The 12,016-nt window shown below is 42.5% G+C and overlaps 1 protein-coding gene across 1 annotated transcript in view; it reads left to right on the plus strand.

The window, feature by feature from the left end:
- Window positions 1–11,551, plus strand: part of LOC114068456 (amyloid-beta A4 precursor protein-binding family A member 1-like) — a gene marked incomplete at its 5' end in the record, with an annotated part of 28,041 nt that extends 16,490 nt beyond the window's left edge. The window contains 5 exon segments of the mRNA XM_027904559.1: window positions 5,963–6,142; window positions 6,927–7,139; window positions 10,277–10,396; window positions 10,986–11,126; window positions 11,480–11,551. Of these exon segments, the coding sequence (XP_027760360.1) occupies window positions 5,963–6,142; window positions 6,927–7,139; window positions 10,277–10,396; window positions 10,986–11,126; window positions 11,480–11,551 (726 nt within the window).
- Window positions 11,552–12,016: the final 465 nt, after the last annotated feature.

Below are 12,016 nucleotides of genomic sequence, written 5' to 3' on the forward strand. Positions count from 1 at the left end.
GACCAATGTGATGGCCTTCTACAATGAGGTGACTGGCTTGGGTGGAGGAGGGGAGAGCAGTGACTGTGGCTTATCTTGACTTTAGTAAGGTTTTCGATAACGTCTCCCATAACATCCTCATAGACAAACGGATGAAGCACTGACTAGATAAGTGGACATTTGGGTGGGCTGGAAACTGTCTGAAGGGACAGGCTCAAAGGGTTGTGATCAGCATCACAAAGTCTATCTGGAGGTCGATTAACAGCGATGTGGCCAAGAGGTTGATGTTGGCTCCAATACTGTTTAACATCTTCATTAACGACCTAGGCGACAGGACAGAGCGTACCCTCCACAAGTTTGTAGATGCTACAAAACTGGGAAGAGTGGCTGATACGCCAGACTAGTGTGCTGCCATTCAGAGAGACCTCAACATTCTGGAGAAATGGGCAGAGAGGAACATCAGGAAAAGGATCTGGGGGTCTTAATGGACAACAAGTTGCCCATGAGGCAGCAGTGTACCCTTGTGACAAGGAAGGCCAAACCCCTACTGGGCTGTATTAGCATGAGTGTTCTTGCCATCAAATTGTTTTGATTTGAAAGTCTGAAAAATAATGGAAGTCCAGACTCTGTGTGCTGTTGAACTTTTCAATGAATGCCAGCAATCATGTTTTCGTCATCAACAGGTTTAGAGCTAGCTTGAGGAGATATGATGCAAGCAGTTGGGATTGGGAACCTTTTCCTTACTGGGACCTGAATTGGACTGCACGTGAAAACACAGCTTAGCTCTGTTCCCACATCTCCAGCACACCCCCACACTGTAGACTATTGAGTCTTCCCACCCTCTTTGCCTCCCCTTCCCCCTAACCAGAGCTACACACCAGAGGGCAGTTTCATTCCGCACTGTGACCAGCACCCCTACGCTCCCCAGTGCTTCCTGCACTCAGCACTGTTCCACTCTCAGTTTCCTGCACTGCTCCCATCAGCTCTATGCTCATGCCATGTTGCTTTCCACTTGTAAACAATATGTAAATCATTCCAAGTTTACCTTGATCACCTCACAGCAGATTCCACTCTTTTCAGCTGCTTCCTTGCCTGGCACAGAGATCAGAGCTTTCCCTTTACATGCCTTTTTTTTTTTTGTTTTTTTTTTTTTTTCTACCCATTCCTGCCTCTACCACCAGTAGAAGGTGGTAGAAGCTAGAATCATAGAATCATAGATTGGTTTGGGTTGGAAGGGACCTTTAAAAACCATCTAGTCCAACCCCCCTGCCATGGGCAAGGACGTCTTTCACTAGATGAGCTTGCTCAGAGCCCCTTCCAACCTGACTTTGAACACTTCCAATGATGGGACACTGACACCCTGCCTACCGACACCCTGCCCCTTGACCATTATCGGCAGCATAGACATACCACCAACACCTGCCCCTGACTGATATCAGCAGTGTAGGTAAGATGTCACCTGCATTATTCACATATGGTATACTTCTGTGAAATCACAGTGTGTCGTAAGATACACACAGGTCCCCCCAAAAATGCCATGGCAGTGGAAAGAATCCAAAAAGGCTTCATTCGGTAGACAAGAATGCTAAAAGCTTATAAAGGAAACCTGCCCCAGGCTGCAAAGGAGCACTGGGGCTGAGAAAGGCAAGGCTCTTGTTTCTTCTTTGAGTTTCATTATCTCTGCTCAACCCTCTCTCCGCACTGGATGTGAAGCCCTGTGGCATCTGCTGTCTCCTCACATATCAGAGAGTGAACTTCTGGAATGGGGAGGGGGGGGGGGGGAGACAACAGCATTGCTTTGAGAAAGTGGCAGGGAAGCCTTTCCGAAGCAAAATAATAGACTCCTTGGTAGCAAAATGTTCCGGGAAAGGGTGTTTACTCTTACACACAGTACCTCTGGTGGACCCATGGGGCAACCCGACTCTTACCCACATTCAAAAGGCATTTGTACAATTGGCTGTTGCTGCCAGAGGACACAGACAAAAAGTGTCCCTGGCAGTCCACCAGAGCCATGGCATCGCTTATGATCCTGTGTTTGCTATTGGGGATCGAGTGAGTCACCATATGAACGGGTTGTTGCTCATATTTCCTACTGCCTCAGAAAAGCTTTGTTTTATAGCATGTTGTCAGATTCCATTACCATTTGGATCACAGGCATCTTGGATCACAACTTCTCTGGGCAACCTGTTCTAACGTCTCACCACCCTCATAATAAAACAAATTCTTCCTTATATCTAATTTAAACCTACCCTCTCTCAGTTTAAAACGGTTGCCCCCTGCCCCGTCACTACAAGTCCTGGTAAAAACATCTCCCTCTGTCTTTCTTATAAGCCCCCTTTCTATACTGAAAGGCCACAATAAGGTCTCTCCAGTGCCTTCTCCAGAGTGAACAATCCCAACTCTCTCAACCTTTCTTCATAGGAGAAGTGTTTCAGCCTTCTGATCATCTTGGTGGCCCTCCTCTGGACCCGCTCTAATGGGTCCACCTCCTTCTTATCTTGGGGCCCCCAGAGCTGGATGCAGCACTCCAGGTGGAGTCTCATGAGGGCACAGTAGAGGGACAGAATCACCTCCCTCGACCTGCTGGTCACACTGCTTTTGATGCAGCCCAGGACACGATTGGCTTTCTGGGTTGCAAGCACACATTGCTGATTCACGTCCAATTTCTCATCCAACCAGTATCCCCAAGTCCTTCTCCGCAGGGCTGCTCTCAATCTTGCCATGCCCCAGTCTGTATTGATATAGGGATTGCTCCAACTCAGGTGCAGATCCTGACACTTGGCCTTGTTGAACTTTGTGAGGTTAGCACAGGTCTACTCCTCAAGCCCGTCAAGGCCCATCTAGATGGCAGGCATCCCTTGCCTCTAGGGAATCAACTGCCTTTTTTAAAAATGGGTGCAATATTCCCTTTTGTTCAGTCACTAGAATAGCTCACAGAGTGCAGTGAGTGAATGAAAGCTATGGAGCATTCAGTAGCATTAGAAGCAGAGAAGTCAAGAGCAAGTCATAGGCATAGGAGAGAGCCATACAGACTAGGTGGAGTGGGTTGGAAGCCCACTGAACTTCATTCATGAAATTCAACAAGGACCAATGACAAGTCCTGCATCTAGGGAGGAAGAAACCCTGGCAACAAAACAGGTTGGGACTTTTCAACTCTGCTGAAAAGGCCCTGGGAGCCTTGGAAGACAGCAATGTTGAACATGAGCCAGCAGTACGCCCTGTCAGCAAAGAAGATCAACAGCATCCTGGGTTGGATTAAAAGGAGCATAAGTTGTAAATTGCAGGAAATAATTCTTCCTCTCAACTTAACACTTGTTAGACCACATGTAGAATATTCTGCACAAATCCCCCCATCCCCCATTAATTCAAGAAATGCATCAACAAACTGCAGTAAGTTCATCAGAAGGTCATCGAGATGATCAGGGGACTGGAGTACTTGCCCTATGAGGAGAGACTGAGGCAACAGGGCTTGTTCAGCCTGGAGAAGAGAAGGTTTCAGGGGGCCCTATCAGCAACCTTCCAATATCCGAGCCAGTTGATATAATCTTTTGGGACTTCAGTAAAACTTTTGATGCTGTCTCTTATAGGATCCTTCTGGACAAAATGTCCAACCCACAGCTGGATAAACACATCACAAGGTGGGTGAGCAATTGGCTTGCGGGTCAAGCACAGAGAGTAATAGTGAATGGGGTAACATCAGACTGGCGACCTGTCACTAGTGGGGTTCCACAGAGCTCCATCTTAGGCCTCATGCTCTTCAACACCTTTATAAATCACTTGGATGCAGGACTGGAAGGGATACTAAGCAAGTTTGCAGGAGATGCAAAGCTCAGAGGAACTGTTGAGTCCCCTGAAGGCAGGGAGTCCCTGCAGGGAGGCCCTGCAGAGAGACCTTGACAAATTAGAGGGCTGGGCAATCACCAACCATAGGAAGTTCAACAAGGGACAGGGCCAGATTATGCACCTGGGATGGGGCAACCTCGGATGTATGGACAGACTGGGGAACGAGATGTTAGAAAGCAGTGCAACGGAAAGAGACCTGGGGGTCCTGGTCAACGGCAAGTTGGACGAGTCAGCAGTGCCATGGCAGCCAGGAGGGCAATATAGGAAAGACATTAGGCTATTAGAGAGAGTCCAAAGGAGGGCAACGAAGATGGTGTGGGCCTTGAGAGGAAGCCGTATGAGGAGCAGCTGAGGTCACTCAGTCTGTTCAACCTGGAGAAGATGAGACTGAGGGGAGACCAGAGAACCCAAGGGAATGGCCTAAAGTTATGTCGAGGAACGTTTAGATTAGATATTAGATCAGATATTAAAAAAAGGTTCTTCACCCAGAGGGTGGTTGGGTGCTGGAACAGGCTCCCCAGGGAAGTGGTCATTGCACCAGGCCTGACAGAGTTCAAGAAGCATTTGGACGATACTTTCAGGCACATGGTGTGACTCTTGGGAATGGTCCTGTGCAGGTCTAGGAGTTGGACTTGATGATCCTTGTGGGTCCCTTCCAACTCAGCATGTTCAGTGGGATTCTGTGAAGATGGAACCAGGGTCCTCACAGTGGTGCATGGTGGGAGTATGAGAGCTATCGGGCATGTATTGAGACAAGAAAGGTTCAGACTGGATACAAGGAAAAACTTTCACCATAAGGACTGTCAAGCATTGGAACAGGCTGCCCAGAGAAGTTATATAGACTGTCCTTGAAGATTTTCAATACCTGACAAAAAACCCTGAGCAACCTGGTCTGACCTCATAGTTGATTTCTTTAAACAGGAGGTTGGACTAGAGACCCTCTGAGGTCCCTTCCAACCTGAATGATTCTGTGATCGTGGACCACTTCCAGTCACATTAAGGGTTAGATCTGCTCAATGGGCCAGTTGTTTCTACCCTTTCCATATTTTATCTGACAGTAACTTCAAACAAGGTTGTGAGAATTTTAAAGGCAAAAAGTATGGACATGAAGGAAATGTAGGAAATACCATAGCATCATAGCATAGTTGAGACAGCACCTCTACAGACTGTCTAGTTGAATCCCCTCTGCTCAAGCAAGGTCCACTAGAACAAGTGCCCAGTTGTGTTTTGAGTATCTGTAAGGAGACCTCTCTGGGCAATCTGTTTCTGTATTCAACCACATCCTCACAGTAGAAAAGTTTGTTCTTACGTTTAAGTGGAATTTTCTGTGTTTCCATTACTTCTTGTCCTGTCACCAGGCACCACTGCAAAGAGCCTGGTTCCATCTTCTTTACGCTCTCTCATCAACTATATATATTGATGAGATCCCTTACGAACCTTCTCTTCTCTAGGATGGACAGTCCCAGGTCTCAGCCTCTCCACCTATGTCAGATGTTCCAGTCCCTGAATCATCATCTTTTTGGTCCTTCTCTGGACTCTCTCCATTATGTCCATATCTCTCTTGTACTGGGGAGCCCAGAACTGGACACAGGACTCCAGGTGCGGCCTCACCAGTGCTGAGTAGAGAGGAAGGATCACCTCCCTCAACCTGCTCTCAATACTCTTCCTAATGCAGTCCAAGATACTTTTGCCTTCTTTTAAAGGCCTTCTCATTACGTTTTAAAATTCTATTGTGTGTTTTCTAGAAGATGTTTTAATTTTTTATTGACAGCTTGCCTTTGTGCCAGAAGTGAAAACTAGCACAGGTGAGAGCTCAAGTTCTCCCTCTGGAGTCTCAGTTTCAAGTAATGCAATGGGTATACCTTTATGTTAGCAGTAGTTATCTGTGAAAGGAAGGTTTTACTTGTGTTTCTTATGTGTAGTTACTTGCTCATCTGAGTTCACTGCATGGATGACTATCCCAGTGTTCTGTTTTACTTTTTAAATTATTACTTTAGGTTAATTTTTAAAAAATTTATTACATTTCCTTATCTTGTAGGCATCAACCATTTTGCAACATGTTTATAACAGAGAACTTGTCAATCAATGAAACCATTGGAATGTCTGATGTTCTTCTTTTCTTCTTTGGGTATTACTACAGGCACAGTTGATTGCACAGTCTATAGGTCAAGCATTTAGCGTGGCCTACCAGGAATTTCTGAGGGCAAATGGAATCAATCCAGAAGATCTAAGCCAGAAGGAATATAATAACTTGCTCAATACCCAGGACATGTACAATGATGACCTGATTCATTTTTCCAAATCTGAAAACTGCAAAGACGTACGTCTCTGCTTTTTTTTTTTTTTTTTTTCCCATGGCACCATTAAGTACATGTATCCTGAGTTCAGGCCTGTACTGTCAACAACTAGAAAGCTATTAGTGCTTCCAATAAATAACCTCACTGACGTAATTTCTGTCCTCCCCAGTGGGTTTATTCTGTGGTCAATTCTATTTTAAGAAGAAGCAGTGAACCCTAAATTTGTCAATAGCTGAATGATTTAATGTCTCTGTGCCTTCTTTTTACCAAACAATTTTCCCCTTTGAGACATTGCATCAGTGAAGTGAATATAAAGTAGACAGCATAAAATTTTTGGAGGCATTAAGACTGATAAGAGTGGTTGACCCTGGATTTAAAAAGGCTATATATTTGATACTGGTTTTATTAATAAAGATGAAGTAGTGTCACAATGTAACACACGGGTAATTGCTTCTGAAAACACAGTCACAATTGCTTTAAATCCCTCCCTGACTTAGTTCTGTCCACCAAAGTCCATCATGCCAGGGTTTCTTCTATACCAGCTCCCTCCAGCTGTATGAACAGATGAGTTCTATTTAGAGGGGATTTTGAATTAAACAAAATCTCTAGTTTTAACCTTATTTGCTGATTAAAGACATCTAAACTGTGTTAAACTATATACCCTATTGTGTTTTGCCTTTGAATAAGAAATGCATTTTGCAAATTAAAAGCCCATGTTTGTTTATATGAAAACATATGGGGGTGGGATCATCAGTTCCATAAATGAGAAAAAACCTTTTGTTTGAAACTCTCTTTCTTATGATTCAGGTTTACGTTGAAAAGCAAAAGGGAGAAATTCTAGGTGTAGTGATTGTGGAATCTGGCTGGGGATCCATTTTGCCTACAGTTATCATAGCCAACATGATGCACGGAGGACCAGCAGAGAAGTCTGGGAAACTAAATATAGGGGACCAGATCATGTCAATTAATGGGACCAGTTTGGTTGGCTTACCACTCTCAACATGCCAGAGCATTATAAAGGTACAGAGAATATACCTGGATATTACATGTTTTAAAAACTTTATTGGAGTAGTGGGAGGGCAAAGAATATAGAACTAGTTGTTGTTTGTTAACTCTGATCTTGTGCATTTTATAGCAGTTTCCTTTTGATGACCTTAAAGTAGAGGGAAAATTCTGTTTTACCTATTTTCTGATCCCTAAGTAGGGAGCTATGCAGGACTTCAGGCCCCAAGGAAATATTTAGATCCAAAAGGAAGATGTCTGTTACTCTCTAGAGGCACCTAAACTTCATAGGACAGTGTGAGACACAGGGGCCTAAAATCTGAATTGGTGCAATTTTAGCCATTTAAATTATTCCTGTGAACTAGTTTCTAGAGAACAGAGTAATTTTTTAAAAAAAGCTTGTTTTTTCAAAATATATTTGACAATTTTTCTAAACTTTGAATTTAAAAGAAAAGGTAAGCCTTTTTATTTTCTGTAGAAACAACTTGAGTGTATTGGAAAGTATTATGTTTCTTTGAACTTGGCTAAATGGTGGGATTTCTTTATTTGGAAGAACTTCCTTGTAATTGATATGAGAGTATATAAATGCAAAAAGCCAGCAAGTCAACTGGAAATGAAGAGCCTCTGGGGTAGATGCAACATACAAGAGAAGGGGTATTTGAACATCACAGTTTCCGGAGGGGGAAAGATGCAACCTTAGAGAGCGTTGGAAATTCAGCTAAATTGTCTTCTGGGTTACCTATTGAAATAGGCAATCACCACAGAACTGCTGTATATTGTAGCATGTAAACATGCAATGTAATGTTATATATGACTATAGAAATATTTCTATGTCTCTGCTGAGTAGTGGTGTTCTGCAGTAAAAAAATGTTTAGAAATTCGCAAAATAACTCTCTCTTTGTTGCCCATGGATTCCTTTCTTAATGTTTGAAATAAAAAATTCGCTATAAAGATCTGATATTCTGGTTTCTGAAAATGTAAGCACCATGCACTGACAAGTAATATGTAAAGTGTAATGGCCAGTCTTTGCGAACGAAGAACCGGGGAAGGTCTTTACACCTTCCATCCTACGCATTGGATTTTTTAGGTGAGACACAGTGTGCGCGGAACTGAGCCCACCCTTTAATCCTAAGGTTCATCTGCCCGGGCCAAGCGAGCTTGGACGGTGGCAGCGAGGTCCTCAGGACGTAGATGGATTGCCTTACAGGGCTAACGAGCTCCATCTGCCCGGGGAGTGGCCCCGACCGGGAATCGAACCCAGGTCTCTGCAGTGACAGTGCAGTGCCTTTACCCTCTAGACCACCAGGGGCTCCCACAAGTAATATAACAAGAAATATACTATTTAAACTTCATGAGGTTTTCACAGGCCTGCTTCTGTAATCCACCCAAGATAGTTATAGGTCAAATAGCAAATTCCTCTTGCCATGCCCTGAAGCAGAAGCAACCATTTGAATTCTCAACTCTTCATCCTGCCAACACATCAATACACAAAACATATGCTTTCATTGGGACAATTAACACCGCTGTGGTTGTATTGGTTTTGCATGGCAGGGGTTTTGGAGTGGCAGGGGGCTACAGGGGGGCTAGAGTGAGAAGCTGTTAGAAGATTTCCCTATGTCCAGTAGAGCCAATGCCAGTCAGCTCTAAGACGGACCCATCACTGGCCAAGGCTGAGCCCTTCAGCAATGGTGACAGTGCCTCTGTGATAACATATTTAAGAAGGGAAAAAGTTTCTTTGCAACAGCAACTGCAGCAGTCAGAAGAGTGAGAACATGTGAGAGAAACAACTCTGCAGACACTGAAGTCAGTGAAGGAGGGGTGGGAGGTGCTCTGGGTGCAGAGATTCCCCTGCAGCCTGTGATGAAGACCATGGTGAGGCAGGCTGTCCTCCTGCAGCCCATGGAGTACCTGACACCAGAGCACATGGATGCCTGAAGGCATAAACCATTTAAAAACTGACAGATCTATGAAGAAACTTTCCATATGTGATAGCTATTCCCTAATTGTATTATGCTAATTATGTCTTTTTCAGAAGCACCTGGTGCTAACTACTATCAGAAACAGATTCAGGGAGTGTGCAACTGTCATGTCCAGACAGCATTGACTTTTCATCCCAGCAGAATGTCAGTCTCCAGTCAGTACCAAGTCTAGAGTTAGACTCAACAAAATCAGCCATAATAAACTTCATGTAGAGACATCAGTATATTACCTTAGCTGTAATAGGAGTTATTTTTCTAAATTAAATCCACCGCAGACAACCCACTGTTTTCAATGGGACCCATATTTGACTTTGTGCATATGAAAGAAATTCAAAAGCAGGTGTTGGAATTGATAAATGGTAACATGATTGAAGGTTGAAGTTACTGCACTCTCTACATAGCATCTCTTTCCCATATGTGTTCTGCTTATTGAAGGCTAAATGTGTGTAAATGCAACATTTAAGACTCATGTCTGTTCAAATCTATATGTTGTATAGAAAAAAAAGGAATCTAACACTGGAGTTGGATTTATCTATGAAAAACAGCTCTGAACTCTTGAATATGTGTAATGGTCAGACTCTACAATTATCTCCACTTTTATGTTTGGGTTTTCCTTTTTCATTTAGTTCTTCTGGTAGCAAAGATTTAATGGTGAATGTGATAAATCCAGTTTAGAAGGGAGGGATAATGTAAATGCGAGTATTGCTTAATACACAGACTTTATGTTTGCATTACAAAATTAAATATAACTACACCAGGAAAGCCACTTATTTATAGCTATCTATCTTAACTGCATATTTCAAATTTCATTTCCCAGCCAGAATGTTTGGCGGTTTTCTGGTCAACTGCATAGACCTGCTTTTTATTTCCTTTGCTTCATTTAGAACAATAATTTGTGTTCTCAAATGAAGAAATTGCCAACAGGAAGCTAGATTTAAAACAACCATATGAGCTTCTTTACAAGAAGAGTTTTATACTGCATCATTCAATTCAGAGCATCCTGTTGCCTGTGTCTGGTATTCAGGAATTCTGTTTCATAATGATATATTCAAAGAACTGCTTATTCAGGACTATTCCCATGTTAACATTCTAGGTATTGTTTTTCCTAGTGCTCATGTTAAATTGCTGCACCCCATCTTTGTCAGCAGTTTTCATGGTGATTGTTTTTTTTTTCAGGGTTTGAAAAACCAAGCCCAAATTAAACTGAATGTAGTTAGATGTCCTCCAGTAACCATGGTCTTGATCAGGAGACCTGACCTCAGATACCAGTTAGGCTTCAGTGTACAGAATGGGATTGTAAGTAGCTTCCAGACCATCTGGTGATGCTTTTACATATGGTAAAGTTTACATATGTAATGAATTGTATTTTTTCCTTTACTGCTGCAGAGTCTAGGATATCAAAGCTGAACTGGTTAAAGTTATTCATCTTTCTTTCCCAGACAAAAGTAGGAAAAGAAACTTTATTTTATAGCTTTAGAATCAATCAGAGGAGTAAAAGCAATGGTTTAGGCTGCTTTCAGTCTGTAGTATTTGTATCTCTGACTGAACCATTGTATATGGTCTCAAAAGAAAGTCTGTCTCTTAATGCAAGGCTTATGCACCTTGAACTTTTTGTAAACTATGAGTCTTCATACACTCCTAAATTTTCAAATAATGAAGTAACAAGAATAATACAGATAGTTTTTTGTGGATGGTTTATTTTGGAAGAGAATGTGTAGTACTCAATTGCTAATAAATGTTACTTTGAATCAGTGATCCACTACATTTTGGACTTTGTTGCAAAAATAAATACTGAACTTAAATCAGTAAATATCGAATTATTGCTTGTGGTCAAAAGCCTCTGTTCCACGTCAAAACTGTGATAATTTTGTCCTTTCCCTTCCAGATCTGTAGCCTTATGAGAGGAGGTATAGCAGAGTGAGGAGGAGTGCGAGTTGGTCATTGTATCATTGAAATCAACGGGCAGAGTGTTGTAGCAACACCTCATGAAAAAATTGTTCGCATTCTCTCAAATGCTGTTGGTGAGGTAGGAGCAAGCATTATGCCTAGATAGTATTGCATATTTCATCATCATTGCCTCTTTTGGGTTGTTATTGTTCAAACATAAATACTAGAAGTGAGAATAAGAACCACCAAGGTTTTTCTTATTATTGAAGTGTCCACAACTTCTAGTAAAATTGAGATGGTTGGTAGATACTCAACACCTTAGAGAATCCCTTTTCCCCAGACCTTAATATGGATATGAAACTTCTCAGGCTTTTCCTTCTGTCCTATGTTACCTCAGCTAGTTTCCTCCCTAGTGCTCCCTAGACTATGGACACTCTTGTTTGGTAGCATGCCTAATAGGAGTATTGATTAACACATCTTATTACCTTCTAGATTCATATGAAGACCATGCCAGCTGCTATGTACAGACTGTTAACTGCGCAAGAGCAACCAGTTTATATCTAAGACTGTCACCTCACCTTCGCAATATGCATGAAGGATAATTTGCCTCATTACTGCTTCTGTTTCTAGCCCTGCATTTGTGTTTGCAGATACATTTCTCTCTCCCAAATATTTGTTGTCTGTAGAGGGGGAGGGAAGATATAGCCATGAGACTTTTTGGTTGCATCTCTGTGCAAGTAAAGCTTTATGCAACTTCACACACAGAGTCAATAGCAGCAGCAGCAGCGTCCATGCTAAGATTCACAAAAAGAAAACTTACATGCCTATGATGAATGCGTAACTGATGCTCCCAGAAAACTTACATGCCTATGATGAATGAGTAACTGATGCTCTCATAAAACCTATTGTTCAAATGCAGACCCTTTATTTCTGTTCTTCAGGATAGTAGAACCCCAAATGGTACTCTGTGAGTTGGTACAAACAATGCAGTTTTGACATGTTTCAGTAAATAGTTCAGGAGATGGGAAT

This window comes from Empidonax traillii, unplaced genomic scaffold (genome assembly GCF_003031625.1).
Source record: "Empidonax traillii isolate 1590-97213 ecotype Southwest subspecies unplaced genomic scaffold, ASM303162v1 scaffold1064:size232283, whole genome shotgun sequence".
Classification (NCBI taxonomy): Eukaryota; Metazoa; Chordata; class Aves; order Passeriformes; family Tyrannidae; genus Empidonax; species Empidonax traillii.